The 18,750-nt window shown below is 33.9% G+C and overlaps 1 protein-coding gene across 3 annotated transcripts in view; it reads left to right on the top strand.

Moving 5' to 3' along the window:
• Window positions 1–18,750, top strand: part of LOC149807571 (serine/threonine-protein kinase Sgk3-like) — a 232,160-nt gene that overhangs the window by 141,074 nt on the left and 72,336 nt on the right. Inside the window, exon 1 of one of the 3 annotated variants that reach the window (XM_089967981.1) lies at window positions 16,796–17,525. The exons of the other annotated variants lie outside the window; for them this stretch is intronic. Coding sequence (XP_089824107.1) covers window positions 17,446–17,525 — 80 coding nt within the window. The 5' untranslated portion in view covers window positions 16,796–17,445. Of the gene's footprint in view, window positions 1–16,795; window positions 17,526–18,750 lie in introns of those variants that run through there. 3 annotated transcript variants of the gene reach the window in all.

Raw genomic sequence — 18,750 nt, 5'->3', positions numbered from 1 at the left:
ATCTGTTTATAATGAAGTTACAGTAAGAACTACTTGGAATCTTCCAACTAACTACATTCAGTAGTCAGGCTTTTTGAAGAGCAATCATACCTAACTAGAATGGTAGATGACTGGTTAACTGTTTTAGATCAAATACAGAGTTTGAAGGTCCACTAAAAAATGTTGTCGGCCAAAAGGAGCTATAGCATTTGGAAATCGAAACTGTAGGCCTCTCTATAAAAGTGACCAAATAGTAGAAAATAAAGATTATACATTATTTACTTGTTGATTTATTTGTCACACACACACACACACACACACACACACACACTATGCTGGTCATTCTGATTAATCGATCTCTATCCCATTATGATGCTTTTTGAGTTTTTGACCAATCATTGAGTTAAATTCAAGTACACAGGAAAGAGGTTTTTGTATAAACTAATTTGTTTCAACTTTCAGTTCTAACTATGCAAATTTAAGTTGTTTGTATGGCCCAGCACCAGAAAAGAAAACAAAAAGAGTCAGTAAAAAAGACAATATATTTATTTAATTTACCTGATTAGACTTTTGGGGCATATATGATCATCAATCAGTCAGAAGTACTGATTATCTGCCAAATGCATGGTTCTTAGGTATACATATGTTATGGGTGACCAGCAATTTCAAACATTGCTTACAAAGGCTTTTGATCTTGCCTGGTAATAACAAACTCCTGTTTGAAAAACTCAGACCTTAATAAATAATGTCAACCACAAAGGTTTAACTTAGTTTCAGTCCTATCTTGTTGGCAGACAAGAACAAGTTTCCATTTTAAATAGACTTTTAGATAATAAACTCATGAAGTCAGGTATTCTACAAGGATCAGTTCTGGGTTCATTGCTTTTTCTGCTGTACAGTACATTTACCATATTACAATTAGCTGTTCATCACCAACATGTTCACAGATGACATAACATTATATAAGACTGGATTAACTGTCTAAAAGCTTCTGACAAAATTAAAATAGGACTTAGTTAATGTAAACAACTGGTGTGAGCACAGTATTATAAAGATAAATACAGCTAGTCAAAAGACCTGTCACAATCACAGATAGATCCACTTAAGTATAAGCTGAGAAATAATGCTAAAAGTGATAGACATAGAATAGTCAGACAATGATGTTATTACATAACACTGGATAAACTGCTGGATGGCTTACCACTAAATTAAATCAGATTTGATTAATGTAAACAACTGGTGTGATCACAATAGAATGAAGATAAATATAGTTCAGACAAAATAAAAGCTGAGAAAGAAAACTTCCAAGCAGTGCTAAATAGAATAGATATAGAAATGTTACAAGTGATGGCAAGGCATTATATAAGAACTGACCAGTGGGGTAGAGAACTTTGCACTAAATTAAGAAAGGACTTGATTTATGTAAACAACTAATTTGAGCACAGTGGTATGAAAAGAAATACATTCAAGCCAAAACTAAAGTTGAAGAAAACAAAACTTTGAAGTAATACTGAAAGGAATAGATATATAACAGTCTATAATTGAAAATCTTAAACTCACAATTGACGATATCGTGAGTTTGACAATGCAAGTTGGTTAGGTCGTTAAAAACGTAAACTGGTTATCTCTTGAACAAAATAAAATCTTAAAATGATTAATTAGCTGACAAACTCTTATGTTGGTTGAAAAGAGATTATCTGACAAGTAATTTTAAATTTGTGGGAAATGTACACTTGTATGTTCTCAAACAAGAACTTATATTTACCTTACCTAATTCTAAATTTTATAAGAAAAGTTTTACTTTTTCTGTAGCCAAACTAAAAATTCCCTTCCATTCTGTATACACTCACTTGACTTGTCTAAGTTTTTTTAAGAAACTTAATTCTTAGCATCTGTAAAAAAACAATAATTTGTATGATTTTTTGCAATTCTGTACTTGCCATTTTTTATAACCATGTAAAATTCATGTAATGATATTCACTGTGATGCCATATTCAGGTTCACAACTATACTTTTATGGCTGCTATATAATATACTCATGATCTGTAATCCATGGGTTTATGTTGATCAATTGTATTGTTTAGCATAGCATTTTTGTCTGGCCCAGTATCAATAGATGGATGGATAGATGTTGCCACTTCAAAAGGTTCTAAAAATTCATGGTTCGTTGTTTTCTGGCACAAAAACAGAAGTAATTTAGCTGGTGTCAAGACAAGTTGGTAAACTCCCTTGCCCAAGGACATGCTATGGTTGCTAACCCAGCCTGATCAGATGGTAGGAATTGAACACACAGTCTTTTGGTTGTGAGTCTAGCACCACAGCTCCCTCAAAAAATGTGTGTTTGGATTTTTAACATTGCTTTAACAATTTTTCAGTCATATTGCTACGATGTCTGCAGTGTGGCAGTTCACAGTGATGTCTAGCACTGGGGCATCATGCCGCAGACATGTAGCATGATGTCCTACCTTGTCACATTATCCTGACACCAGGCCGATCAGTTCTAACACTAACCTCTTAATGCCGAGCGCCTAGTGAGGCAGCTGTTAGTACCATTTTTATAAATCTTTGGTATGACTCGGTCGGGGTTTGAACCCATGACCTCCTGCATCTGAGTTGGATGCTCTAACCACTAGGCCACTGAAGCAGTCTCAACAAATTTTAGAAATAAAGATTACAAAACAATGTCATGAAGATAACATTTTTCAAAAGCTTTCCAAATAACTGTTTATTTATATACATTTATGAAGATAACACTCTCGAAAAGATTTCCGAATATCTGTGTTATTTTATATACATTTATGAAGAGAGCACTTTCCAAAATATTTCTAAATAACTGTGTTATTTTATATATTTTTTAAGAACTTTGACATCTTTGTATTTTGTAATTATTATTTTGTGTTGTTGTACTTAATGTTAAAATTTTATTTGGAAGGGTTTATCTCCCTAAAATTTGGTGCATTTCATTTTTTTTATTTAAACTTAGCCTTTAGCTGGCACATTACAGTCAATTTTGTGCAGAGCTGCCATAAAATACTGCTACATACATGTACATGTATTCCAAATGAAGATAAATATGGAGTACTAAAAGATAAAGTTAAAAACATTAATATTTCTGTAAAAATCCTATGTAATAAGAGATTAAGGTAAATAAATATAAAATCCTTGAAATACAGGAACAAAGTTCATTATATAAATTAAACTACGTTTCCTTAAAAAGTCAAGATTTTCTTAGATCATAATTTTTTTTATCGAGTTCACATAAACAACTTCTGTTGTAAAATGATGCATCATGTATGTACATGTAGTTGTAGAAGATTCCTTATGGAAGAATAATTTCTTGACTAAATGAACTTCTTTAAATCAAGCCATTATTATTACTGTGAGGGGGAGGGTCCCCATTTCTTGGCTTCTGGGGGGTAAGTATGGGATGTGGAGTATGGAGAAGGACTGGAATATATATACAAAGGTCCAGTTATTGCAACGGTGAGTGGTTGCAGTTGGTCAAGTTTTTATGTGCAAGTATTTTGATTGGTATACAGTTTTTATTTTATTTTGATTTGGTGTATTGTCTGCATATGTAATTTTATTGGTGTACAGTCTGTTAATGTATTTTTGTTACAGCCTGTTTATTTATTTTGTTTAATGTACAGTTTGTTTTTGTTTTTTGATTGGTGTACAGCCTGTTTATGAGTGCTGCAGATGTTTTGATTGATGATCTTTCATTGTGTTCAGTTAGGCATTTGTGATGGAAAAACACATTCTGAATCTGATACAGTTGATCTGAGACTTTCTTGTTTTTGTTTGCATGGTGCAATACATTATGTAAACAGGATAAAAAAAGAGAAGTTACACCTTGTTGATCCACATTTTGTTAATCCAAGTGTCTCTCTATTAAAAAAAAAACAGTGGCTGAAAATCAGTTTACTTTAATTTTCAAGATGCTGTGCTTGGAGCTTCAGTCACAGTGGAATTTTTCATAATCGGTGATTTATTATTTTGTGTTTTGATTTTATAAAGTTACCTTATTTTTCTGATGATAAGACCAGAGAACCAGACAAGATAAAAGATTTTTTAATACAATTGGCACTGTTTAATGTTTGGAGGAAGTAACATGAAGCTAGTTTGACATTCTTTAAGAACAATCAAACCGTTTAAACCTGTGAATTTGATCTCTTTGTCAGCTGACTGAGAAGTTCTTCAGATCCAACAATGAGACAGATTTTGTTTGATATGCCGTCTGCGTGAAATGAATGTCATTGATACCAATGATTGTAAACTCCTTAGTAAGATCAAACAAACTTAATGGAGACAAACAAATGTTTCTGGTCAAACACAAATTACATTGTATATTTTTTAACTGATAATATACTGTGTATGATTATTGACTTTGACTGACACCTGGCATAAGCATGAATGGGGAAATTTTTCAAATTTTTTAAAAAATGCAATCCCTCTTATATCGTGATGTTATTCTTTGGACCCTGAGCATGGCATTATAATGAGATTTACCTGTATTGTACAGTGGGTTATTTTCGCTGGAGTTTTAAATTTTGTTGTCAACTAGGAAAATAAAACATCCATTGAAATTTCATAACATTAATTTTAGACTATGGGAACAATACAATATAATATGTGATGCCAATAGAGTGCAAAAAAAAAACCCACTGCAAAAATGTACTCAGGATTGGATGTTTGAAATATCCGCTGCTGAAATAACTCACTTGAAAAGATGTTATGAAATTGATTAGTGCCTACTTTGCTATTTCACCTAATATTAAATTGTTTTAATACATGTACACTACCATGTCTAATGATGGGCATTATAGTGTTACCCATGTCTATCCAGCCCAGTGACCATCCTGTCAGAATGAAGACTTGTTGGTTACCTGTAGATGGATGAAGTTGTTGGTGAATAAAAACAGCTAAATTCTATTGACTTCTTAACAGAGATTTAATGCCAGTAAATGTTCTGATAAGTAAAAACTGACTGGAGTTGATGGAACCTTTGTCATTCTCGAATAAATTATATACCAACACGGGGAAACTAATCTCTCCAAAACTTTAATGCATGGCAAATCACAACAGTGTGATTATGTAAGTAAATGCGTCAAGCAAACATATTTCTAGGTTAGGTTGAAGTGTTTACTTCCCTGTTTTCCCTGCAAGGAAATTGGGCTTGAAAGCTGAGAACTGACATGCTCATAAAATCATGTAACATGGATCCTATTTTGTCATTCTGATGAGACCAAATTCCAGGAGAGTATAGGTAATCTTCCATATTTTATGATGTTGATGATGTTTTTGATTCATGGACTCCACTTTTTAATGCAGGTTGTGGATAAACATGTACCACTGAAGATATGTATAGTGAAAAAGGTCACTCAAACTGATAGGATAGCCACGTGGATTCTTGAAGCAACGAAAATATGGGATTACATTAAGTGTAAAGCTCAACATGTACACTGCATTACCTGCAGAAACAAAGTCATTAAAATGATAAAAACTGCCAAGAAAATACATAATCAATCAAATTTAGGAAATAGCAGTAATAAGATTCAATCTGTCTTGAAAATTTTCAGTGAACCAGGTGCAGTCAAAAGTATTGACAAATCATAAAAATTCAAGCTAATTTTTGAAGGTTAAGTCATCGATGCAGATGAGGAAATTGCACAAACTTTAGTCCATTATGCATCCATAACAACAGGAAGCAAACAAAACACACCAGTTAGAATGAAGTAAAAAATTACTATATGGAATAACTTCCTAAAATGTAAAACAATCAAATCTGTTGGATGATAAGCTATTTTACTATTAGTCCCCTCCATACTACATGAGAGGACCTCCACTTTCATTGTTGTTGCCTATGTTGTAGAAATAATGTTGTTGATAACTCAGTTTTAGCATAGTCTTATAAATACTTCTGTATATATTGTGATCCCATACAAAAGTAATGAGCAGGATTTATTTCAATTATCACCTTACACTAAAAAACAAAAAACAGCATGCATTATATTGTACTTGCAAATATTTGTTTACTTCATCATAAAAAAATGAGAGAGAGAGAGAGAGAGAGAGAGAGAGAGAGAGAGAGAGAGAGAGAGGTGTAACGAGTCTGTAAGTATTTATTTAAAATATATAAATATCAGAGAGTCACAAGGTAGATTAGTTCCATCAAACTAGTTTTGTCACCTCCTATAAATAAACGTTTATTATTATTTTTGTCATGCCTATTTTACCTTAGAGTGAGACACAAGTGTCTTGAAGACAGCAGAGACCATAATCAACATTTTCATTAACAATATAAAAACTCTGCATTTAAGTTTTTAGTTGATCATGTACCTTACATGTATCTTACATGTACCTTACATGTATCTTACATAATGGTAGCAGTCCAGATTTAACATTATACTGTGTTGTGACAACCTTGTCAGGAGTCTCACACTCTATGAATATAAATTTCAACTCTAAACTTCCTCAGGCACTGGACATGTTACACTTGTTAAAGAAAAGTTGCATTTAGATGCTAGTTCTAAGATTAGTATTTCATCATTCATGTAAAGGAAATTTTGAACACTTATTTTTAGTTGTTATTTTTTATTTGGATTACCTGCAGTGGAGGCATTTGTGAACACAGTTGTCTTAAAACTGATGCTTATTTGTCTTTGTTTATTACTGATGGAAGAGTTACTGCTTATTTCCAAGCAGATGTCCTCTGGAAACATTTTTAAAAATAATTATTTTTTTTTACCCTCTGGGATGTAATTGAAATGGATGTATCACAATGCTTGTTTTCTGTCCATGAACATTTTCATTTACAAAATTTAACTTTAAAAATGTTTAAGATATCTCACTGACACATGGTACCTATAATGGCCTGCTGATCCCAATGTGACTTTTGCTATTCACAAATATTCTTGTAATATATTATTTATGCGTGTGTCCATTTATGTCCATCTGTTCATTATTCACACTTAAATTCTGAAAACTGTAAATCCTTGTTATATATTTCGGAAACTTTGTATACATATTGAACTAATAGGCTAGAAATGCCTATTGCTACTCGCAGTACTTCAGTATTTTAAACGTTTTCATCCATTTGTTTGTTCATTCATCCATCCATCAGCCTTTATTTTTCTGATCAGAAAACTTGGTATACGTTTTTCAGTTATATTTATGGTCACTTGTCTTTTGCTATTCAACTTTCTTCAGTTTTAATATTTTTCAAATTTTCATTAATTTGTTTATCCATCCAACATTTACAACCTTTTGCTGAGCATAATCCCAGAACTGTTCAAAACATTTCTTTAAATTTTTATACATGCATTAGTCTAATGAAGACGATGTGCCTTTTGTTATTCACAATTCGTGTTTCAATTTCTCTAATGTTTAAACGAAGCATAAACTAGAAATTGTAAAAAAAATCTTTAATTTGTTCTCTTTTTTTTCCTAAATTTTTTCCCCCCATTGTGGGGTTAGCAGGCAAAAATAGGGTCAGTTTTCTAAAATGTGTCAAACCCAATGTGGGGTCAGCAGGAACAAATAGGGTCATTTGTCTAAAATGTGTCAAACCCATTGTGTGGTCAACAGGAAAAAATAGGGTCAGTTGCATAACCAGAACTACTTATAGTTTTTTATTTGGTCTGAACAAGAGTCCAGGGTGGGGTGGGGTAGAAAACAAAATCAGACTTTCTTTTCAGAGGGTGACTTGATTAGTTAATTAATTAATGTCTGCATATAAAAACTTGTCCACCTTGAGGCTCTTTATATAGAAGCCAATAAGATGTTCATGCACACACACACACACACACACAGAGAGAGAGAGAGAGAAAGAGAGAGAGAGGCACACACACACTTTACATTAACATCTATTCATATAAATGCTACATTGCAGGAGAGGTGAAAACAGGAGGTGGATGGTGTATCATATACATAACATGCACACCATATTGTTTAGGATTTCATCCCTGTGCTACATCTATTGTAGAAGGAAGAGGTACTTGGAGTGGATTTAACATCACAAAGAAACTCATTCCAAACAAGAACACCTCAAACTTGAAAGCAGTTTTTGAATAATTTTGTTATTTGGTTTGGGTACTTTAAAAATGTTGGCAATCTGTTAATGATCATAGATTTGGGGTACCAATACACTTTCTTTGCTGGAAAAATAGTGTTCAGGTAAATCAGGGTAGATTTTGTATGCATGTTATATCATTTTGGCCTTTCCCAAAATATATAATTTCACTTTGGTAGTAAACATTGCATTCTGAAATGTATCTATTGTATTTGCTGATCCCAAGTCTGGAAATTTTTGTATTATTTGTAGCAGATGAATTCCCTCAGATCACAGTAAAATAGTCACAATGGTGTTGAATGAAACATTTGTGAAAAGCATCCAGGTAAGTAACTGAAGGAAGGTCATTATTTTCTTTTTGAGTCAGGCTATAAGTGTTTAATTTTTATCATCTCAAGATTCCTAAAGTTCTTGTACAGGTCTGTGCTTTTATCACATGACAAACGCTTCCATTGAAGTCCTTTTAGCTTCTTTTCTTTTTCTGTTTCATAACTAACTACTCTTATATTGTTAATACATATACTGGTATGTGGTGGTACTAAAGTTGAAAAAGAACCTTTTGATAAAAGAAGAAATAAATGTGAAAAGAACTTGTGTTTTCTTTATTTCTTTATTTAGTACAGTGGAACCTGTCTTGAAAGACCACCTCTTCTGCCAAAACATAATGGTCTCTCAAGACTGGTGGTCTCTCATAAGAGGTCATAACACTATATAATCAATAATTCAGTACATGGAGAACCTGGTCTCTCAAGACAGGTAGTCTCTCATAGCAGTGGTCTCTCAAGACAGGTTTTACTGTACTACTCTACCAGTGTGTTCCAGGGAAGTGACTTGCATGTGTCATGAACTGGTTGAGGTAGAGGGAATTTGTGGGTGGGGGAAATGATGGTTGCTTTTATCTAGGTGGATCAAAGCTCAGGATACACATGAGGTGTTTTGGTGGACCAGGTGTATAAAGCAGATTGCAAATGAGACACTACATGGATTGTAGTGTCTCATTTTCAAATGCTTTTAGCTTGTTTTTGTGGTCTTTTATTATTTTTTTTGCTGTCATTTGTACTTGAATTACATGTATGATTATATTACTACTAAGTATATGTAACCGCTGGCCTAGTGGTTAGAGCATCTGCCTCGGATGAAGAAGGTCATGGATTTGATCCCCAGCTGAGTCATACCAAAGACTTACAAAAATGGTACTAATAGCTGCCTCACTTGGTGCTCAGCATTAAGAGGTTAGTGTTAGGACTAGTTGGCCTGGTGTCAAGATAATGTGACTGGGTGGGACATCATGCTGCATATCTGCGGCATGATGCCCCAGTGCTAGACATCATTATAAACTGTCGCATTACAGACATCGTAGAGATATGACTGAAAAATTGTTAAAGCTATGTTAAAAATAAAATAACACACACACACACACACACACTAAATATATGTCCAAGACAGTACTTGTCACTGTCATACACTTGTATAAATTAAATATATTTATGTACAAATTAAATCAAATGATTTCAGTCCTAATTGTTCAGTTTCTGATTGTGGTGTCTGCCAAGTTTAAATTGTTAATTGCATTATTAAGCTTATCATAGTGACATAACACCATTCTTCTTATGTTACTTATTTTAAGATAAACAAGTTTCTCGCATTTTTATGTACTTGGGACCCAGTAGACGAAGAGTTGACTTACGTGCGTGTAAGATTATAGGTCTGAGGCTTACAAGTTTCAAACTTTTGATCAGTGAAATTTAAACTGATCATTGTCTTGCTAATTACTGTTGGTGAGACAGAGTTAGACTTCTCACATGAAGATGAGATTGTTGTCGTCACATTTAGCAATGTTAGGGTGTAGTTTTAAAGTTTTTGGAAAACACACATCATCTGCGTTATGACCTTTGTACAAGTTTAGCTTTTAATAGAATATTACTACATATCACAAGTTTCTAATCTGGTCTTAAGGACATCCTGTTTTGTTGGCATAAATGGAATCATGACACCATTCACAGGCCTGGACACCATGTTCCATGCAAACCATGTAATTTTCACCATGTATTGGAGGGGGATATTACGATAGCCTCCATCCACCTGACCATCCATCCATCAGTAACCACAACAACTCAACCACTGGGTGGAATTTCAAGAAACTTGGTACATAGATTGCTCATATGAGAACCATATGCTAGCAGAGTATGGTTTTTAGGCCACTCTCTCGAGGTCCCATGGAAAGGTTCAAAGGTCAAATATGTAAAAATTGCAATTGCTATGAACTTTTTGAAAAATATTAATTTGGAAACCAAATTTTCCTTGTAATTTTGTACTTACAGCATTGGACAGAAGCTTTTGAGTTACAGCAGCTGTATCATGGTTTGATGATATGAAATATATAGCATGGAGATTTGCATTGTGGGAATACATGTATGTACTGTAATAAATGAATGGGGATTTGCCATTTGGGGATTATGTACTGTAATAAAAAGCATGGGGATTTACAATGTATGGGAATATATCATATAATGTGTAGGAATTTGCCATGGGAGGATATGTAATAAAAAGCAAGGTGATTTACAATGTATGGGAATATATCATAAAGTGTGTAGGAATTTGCCATGGGGGGATATGTAGTAAAAAGCAAGGGGATTTTCCTGGTGAGCCATGGAAGTAACTAGCTTCATTTATGCTGAGAAAAAGGAAATATAAAATTTGAAATTGCTGGTAAGACAATGTCTTATTATTTTAGCACTTGTACATAATGGGAACATAAATTCTGTTATCTGTCCAAGAGATCTTTCACTGTCCCCATAAAGAAAAGAAAGGAAAAGAGAAAAGAAATGTTCATAATGAAATTCAGATTAGGAGATATCTTTGGATGTCGCTTAACTCTATCAGTGATTAATGTCCAAACCTTTTGAAAATATTTGCTTTCGTGAAATGAGTGTGAACAAAAAGTATCACATAAATCATTAGGATACATGCATGATCTGTTTCCAGGATACATGCAGGATCTGTTTCCAGGATACATGCAGGATCTTATCTAGTATACATGCAGGATATGTTTCTAGGATATCTTTTGGATACATACCAGATCGGTTTCTATGATATCCTTAGGATATGTGCAGGATCTGTATCTAGGATACATGCAGGATATGTTTCTGTTTCATGTGAAAAACATAATGAGCAAAAATTGTGCATATATCTTCATTCAATGTTTCCTGTATTTGGAGAATTCCCCCATATGTTTCAGTGGAGGGGGAAAATTACCCCCTACACTCTACATTTTCATTTTAAAATCAACCCTGACAGTGACATGTGAATTTTGTTTTGCTGGAAAATACATGACAAGAGAGAGAAGTGTACTTTTACAGTGGTAATGGTTGTTGTGGATTAAGCCTTCAGATGAACTTTTCTGTCTTAAAAGATTTGAAAGTTATTTTTCATGAACATTGGTTAAAGTGTTCACTGCAGCTTTGGTATAATTTTACATAAAATATGCCTAAAATTTGTTTACTGATATACATAGGTTTCTTTGTGTCATCAAAGTTCATATCTAGTTACAATCTACAATTATGTGCATTTTGAGCTGAACAAATCCTTTGTGCCCTGACATACAAGGGTTTCCTGTCTCACATGCTTAAGCGGAAAGCTGCATGATGAAATCACTTCATAGTTGAGATAACCTACCCATGAAATTCTTTGTTAGTGAGAGAAAATGTGAATTGAAAAAGCAACAGAGACCTTATTTTCCTTTCAATCCCTATGGTAGGAAGAGTTCATATAGGTGCATTATGCATGTATGTGGATTTCGAGTTGGACAGGTCCTTTCTATAGAAGTAAACCGTGTTTCTGATCTTTATTGAAAGATAAGGTATAATTAATTAAGTGTACCAACTTTACAGGTGTTTACTTACTATTGATAGATCTAGGTTTGAACCTGGCTAGGTATAAATGCATTATTAATAACTGCCTGCCTGAACTATAATCAAATTTGTACCAGTAATTTTAACCTTAGATATACTTAAGTAGGTCTTGCATGGCACCTGAAAGACTCGCCTTGACTGAACAAAGAATCTGATAAACTTTACATTACTGAAACTTGTATAAACACCAGAGATTTGGTTGCTTTGGTTTTTTTTATCTCTACTGGTCATAGACCAGAAGAGTATGTGGGATGGTCCATTGTCCATCATCTGTCCATTCATTTGCACTAAGCTACTAGGAGGATTGCATTTAAAGCTTTATACACAGATTCATCCCATGGTATAGTTGGTTCTAAATGAAAATGATGCTGTTCAGACATTCAGTATGGCCACCACAGCCATTGTCTTGAAAATCTCATTATCACGACTTCTGAATGGATGGTCATATCAGCATGGGATTTTCACTAAAACAATTTCTCATAATATCTAGCTGGTACTCCATGAAAATGGTGCCAGTCTGATGTCCAGTATGGCTACTATGGCATCCATATTGAAAATCTTGTTATCACAACTGCTCCTGAATAGATGGTAGTGTCATCATGGGGTTTTCACACAAAGACTCCTAATGATGTCTAGCTGGTCTTTAAAAAAATATACAAATCTGATTCCAATATGGACACCATGGCAGCCATCTTGAAAATCAATGGCAACCATTTTGAAAATCAATGGCAGCCATCATAACAATCTTGTTATCACAACTCTACTTGGACAGAAAGTCATATTAACATGGGGCAATCACTGTCAGATCTAAATGTAGGACAGCGGAGAACATACGATTGGTCTCTTTGAGGGACCAAATTTTAATTTTTTGACCATGAAAGTGGCCATATTAAATTTGTAGAGAATTAAATATCAGTGGCAAATAACTGCAATTCTGAATTCTTTGGAAAATGGAATCTTTGGCATACCTTTTTATTCTTAAATGAGAAATTGCACTTAGCAATAAAGCAGACTTTATAATAAAAAAATTGGCAATGGAACAAAAATATACTAAATATTTAAATATATCAAGATATAACAGGGGATGATTATCTTTTATTTTCCTAAGGAATCTGCATGAATGCATTTTCTGAAGAAAAGAAAACCCAGTGGACCCAGGAATTTTTTATGGGCTTTCAGAGCCAATATTTCAAATTATAAACAAAATTCCCAATTTTAGCAGTTTGCTCCTAAAATTATGCTCTCATTCATTTGCTTTTTCCTGAAATGATTGGGTCCAGTTCCTATTCACCTTTGAAAAGGTTCAGGAAGCAACTTAAATGCCATAATTTGCAGAAAAATCTTTTATTGTGTTATGCCTGGTCATTGGTTACAATTATGAATTAGATGTGTTTGACCTGGTCAGTAGTCACAGTTATGAATGGGATGTGTTTGCCTGCTCAGTAGTCACAATTATGAATTGGATGTGTTTGCCTGCTCAGTAGTCACAGTTAGGAATTGGATGTGTTTGCCTGGTCAGTAGTCACAGTTAGGAATTGGATGTGTTTGCCTGGTCAGTAGTCACAGTTAGGAATTGGATGTGTTTTCCTGCTCAGTAGTCACAGTTATGAATTGGATGTGTTTGCCTGCTCAGTAGTCACAGTTAGGAATTGGATGTGTTTGCCTGGTCAGTAGTCACAGTTAGGAATTGGATGTGTTTGCCTGCTCAGTAGTCACAGTTAGGAATGGGATGGGTTTGACCTGGTCAGTGGTCACAGTTATGAATTGGATGTGTTTGCCTGCTCAGTAGTCACAGTTAGGAATGGGATGTGTTTGCCTGCTAAGTAGTCACAGTTATGAATTGGATGTGTTTGCCTGCTAAGTAGTCACAATTATGAATTGGATGTGTTTGCCTGCTAAGTAGTCACAATTATGAATTGGATGTGTTTGCCTGGTCAGTAGTCACAGTTAGGAATTGGATGTGTTTGCCTGGTCAGTAGTCACAGTTAGGAATGGGATGTGTTTGCCTGCTAAGTAGTCACAGTTAGGAATGGGATGGGTTTGACCTGGTCATTGGTCACAGTTATGAATTGGATGTTCTAAGTCACTTATGTGTAGATCATAGAAAACAATGCCATGTGTTAGTTTTTAAACAATTTCATTCATAGACTGATTGATTGATTGATTGATTGATTCATTCATTCATTCATTTAACTTTGCCTTCAAGCAGGATGATAATGCCAATTAATTCTTTCCAGTGACATGTCTGAATTTACAGTTAGGAATGACATAATTTTATTACATGTAGATACATACAGTCATTTTTATTGGCAACGGAATTGTAACTGGTTGCTGTGTTGCTATGTTTACATCCTATTAAGCCGGGGAAGAAAGAAGCCAAGGCGTCATTTGATTTCAAATGAAATTGCAAGATTTGATTGTGATTGTATGTTAAAGGCAAGACCTAATTGAAAGACCATAAATAATTGGAAAAATGGGTGCAATTTTCCCTTGATGACCATGAGGTCGATGATGAAGTTACAAATGATGCTATTCCTGATAGAATTATTTCATTATGTTGTCTTCATTGAAATAAGTCTGTATCTCAAGATGGTATACATGAATATCAGTACTGTATTGATAAGTGGATGGGTTTTGAAAGTGGTTATAAATCAAGTCAGAGGGACAGCAGTTAGCTGTGACTTGTATCTCAAACTCGCAGTGTATTCTGGAACATGTGGAGGTATGTACATTATTTACACTTTGTACACATTACTCTATTTTGATAAAATTTGACTTGCTTGAATAATTCATAGATTTCTGTGTTCTGTCACTTTATTAGAAAAGGTTGACAGAGAAGATAAGACCATTCCAAATGATAAACTTAGATTACCAGGTATGTGAATAATACATGTACGTTAAAACTTGCATTTGATATACTGACAACAATCAGAATCACCATCACCACCACCACCAACATCAACTTCTAAAACATAATGTTGTTAATGCAGAGATCACATGACAGTGGAACATAATTAGTATATGAGGATGATATAATAGCAGAGAGATTGCCTGAAAACTTGATTTCTGACCTTGTAAAACTTAATCAAGTCCAAACTCACTTCAATTCATCAGATAATCTTTGAAAACAACTTGTTGTTCAGAAGCAAAATGTGAGCTGGTAAGTGCTTGACTTTTGCTGTTGATCTAGAAATCAAGCTTTTACATAATCAGTATGGGTATCAGCAAATTTTAAGTGAGGATTTGCAGTGGCACAGACTGGAGAAACACTGAAAATGCTAACATCAAGAAGGAGAGAGAGAGAGAGAGATGGGAGAGAGAGAAATATGCAGAATATAATAAGACAATAAAATATTCAAAAACAGGATAATAAAATAAAAATACCAGGATGATGTTATCTCTTGTGGCAATGACTTTTTCAATTTAAAAATAATAAATTGGATTTTGTTTATAAGATTATAGTGACTATTGCCACACAAGTTTTACATCCGTATTTTGTAAACTGAAGGAAAAATAAAACACATGCAAAAAACCAAACTCTTTTCAACTTACTACAGTAACATGGTTTTAGTAAAGGGTTTTCATGTCACACAATTATTAGAGGTCATGGAGGAGTTTAATCAGGCAATTAATGAGTGGAAGATTATGAATGCTAATGTACCATGGTTTTTAAAAAGCCTTTGATACATTACCACAGCAGAGTTTTCTTATCAAATTTCATGGATACAATATTAGAGGTACATGTAATCCTTTCAAATATTCAAGAATTTGTGATCAACAGAAAACAAAGGACTTTTTTAAAATGAATATCTGACCTCTACAGAAAACTGGACAATCTGGTTTCAGAAATCCAACAAGCCAAGCATTTGGTTTTACCTAACCACTTGATTCCTGTCTCTAAAGAAGCTAGGAAACTTACTTTCAAAATTTGTCAAACTTCAAAAATTGGCAAACTATTTTCAAAAGAATATGGCCAAAAAAGGCAAATAATCTAAAATGGTCAGAAGGACATTTACAAACTTGAAATATCCTTCAATGTAACAAAGTTATTGCACTATACGTATTATTATTTTTCTTACCTTCCATCTCTGCTAACAAAAATTCAGTTAAAACATGATCAGAAAAAAAAGCTAATTTAATAAGAAAGCTTGTACACTTACATGCACCACTATCGAGAAGAAATATATCCATATATGTCCTTAAACACAATGAAATTCCAATTAGTACTGATACAATTATCAAAACAAATACCATTACATTGAAAATGAACCCCTCAAATTTCAGTTTGCATAAGGACCAATAATTATAAAAATTGTCATGGTTTGTTCATTCAAACAAAGTCCATTTTTGACATCCCATGATGAATACTTAATCTGTATAATACAGTTAGTGTTATGACTGGTCGGCCTGGTCAGGATAATGTAAATGTGTGGGATATGATGTTACATGGACCACAATTTTGTTTACCATCAATTTGGACTTAGAAAAGTTTATTATTTGTGAAAATGTGTTGTTCTGGATCATTAAAACATTTAACAAACAGTATTCTGTGGAATTATTTTCTCACTTCAAATGCCTTTTAGGGTGTGACATTTTTTATTTTGCAAGATTATTTTTATTGCAACTGTACATAAAATATTTAGACAGTATTAAAATATGACATGGCTGATGTTATTTTTCTGTCTTGTGACCTGTCTTTGGCCTCTTGTTGAAGGTGTGCATCACTTGACTAATAGGTCAAGATTAATGGTCTTCATTGGAATTTTTTGATAGTTGGGGCCCCAGTATTGTCTTCTACTCACCTGGCCACAAATAGCTCACAAACAACATTCCCCCAGGTCACCTCTAGATAGCTGTCAAATTCCAGCCACTTTTTATATCTCACTCCATTTCTCAGACTGGCATAGAGGTATTACTTCTATGCCTCCTTCAGTCTGTCTTCCATACCTGTGCTGTGTACTTCATTTTTGTGCCTGCTGGAAAATGAAAATCAGGCTGTCTAATTGTAATTAACTTGATTATTTGTATAATAAAAGTGAAGTGCTGAATTTCTGCATTCAGGATGTATAGGAAAACTAAAGTGCTGTCAGAAGTGAGGTTTCATTGAGTACCACTTTGTAAAAAAACATTGACCTTATGCACCACAGTGACAAGCAAACAGCTGATTGCTACAAGATCAGCTGGTCTGGTTGTTGAAGTTCATTCACTGTTTAGTTTTTATGATACAGTTTTTGGAAGCTAACATTATGCAGAGTACATTTTCTGTGAAATTAAGAAACTTTTCTCATCAAGGTTTCACCGTGTCTTCAGGATATATCAACTGCTGTGGAGTAAGTTTATCTTCCATGATACATTGGAATTTCGGTGTCAGTAAATGGTTTCAGGATTTCAGTCAGATTGTAATGCAGTTTTAAGATCTAACTTCTTCACTGAATTACTTGGATTAAGGACAAAAAGTTACAGGTGACAGGACATAAAATATCAATGGCTCTTCTTACCTCAGGGAAGTCCAAGTTTTGTGGAGATGGACTCTTTCTTCGTCTAGTCAAAAAACTTATGATCATGTAAGTAACAAGTATAATTTTTCTTCTTTCTTGTTTTTTCTTCTCTTATGTTTTGTTTTTCATATTTCATGTGCACAGCAACAACATATTGTGAATAGTATAGGTCCATATGTGCAGAAAACATCATGCACTGGTAGATCTAGGTTACTTTGGTTGAGACAGCAAATGTGGGAACGTTACATAGGGGTCACTTTTGGCATCAGTGTGTATTATCTGTATGTATAAATTAACCCCAATTTTAAAGTTTGTTTTTTTCTCATAATTTTGTGTGTGTTTTCTATCAAACAAATTGCTGGTTTCACAAATAAATGAATTGTTTTGTTTTGCTTCAATTCAGAAAAATAAACATACCTAATAATTAGTGGCAAATTTTAATGGTCTACAGTGTCATGGTTGGATGAGTAGATTATATAAATAAACACACTATACCATTTTGGGGGAAAAGGCAAAACAAAGCTGATGATTTTAGCTTCGGTGGCATCAATATCAACACCGTGTTGAAGTATTGTGCCAATTCATAATTACAAAAAAAGGCAACACAAAGTGCAATGTTTTTCTGATGGGTTACATGAAATAAGTGGACTAGGATTTTCAGAGGTCAGTGGACTATGAAACTTTCATGGTGCCAGTCAGATCTACTAATTAGTTGTAATCAGGATGCTGTGTAACACACAATCCTTTTAAATTTTGCTGACTCCTAATGATTTCTGTGATCTTTTATTTAATTATTTACATGTGATCTAAAGGTGCAATACAGGTGTGAAGGTAATTAACTTCTATTTGTTTGTTTACATGCTACCTATTACTATTTTGTAACTCATTTTTCAGTTGCTTTAATACAGGATCATGATTGCTGACATTAGGGTCCTCGGGTGGCCAAGTGGGTTAAGGCACTTGCCATTGCAAATTGGTGACATCTCACCTGTCAGCATGGATTCAAGATTCATGCTCATCCAATGTTGGTATGTGAGAAAGTTTGTCTTTAGCTTCCTGTGGGTCAGTGGTTTTTCATGGGTTCCTTCTCCACCAGATATACTGGCCATCATGTATAGCCTATCATATGCTGAAAAGTGACATGAAACCCATAGCATCAAAAACTGCTGACATTAACAATCTGTTCAGAACATTAACCCATTTATATCACAATTTGTGTTTATATAACATTTTTTGGGATCGTTGATTGTCATTGATTTTATCGGATTAGACTTCATGGTGAGAAATTATT

The sequence above is a fragment of the Sinohyriopsis cumingii genome, chromosome 1, assembly GCF_028554795.1.
Source record: "Sinohyriopsis cumingii isolate HCF-2022 chromosome 1, ASM2855479v2, whole genome shotgun sequence".
NCBI classification, from domain to species: domain Eukaryota; kingdom Metazoa; phylum Mollusca; class Bivalvia; order Unionida; family Unionidae; genus Sinohyriopsis; species Sinohyriopsis cumingii.
Note: the sequence above shows the minus strand (reverse complement) of the source record. Positions and strands in the feature narration are given on the sequence as shown.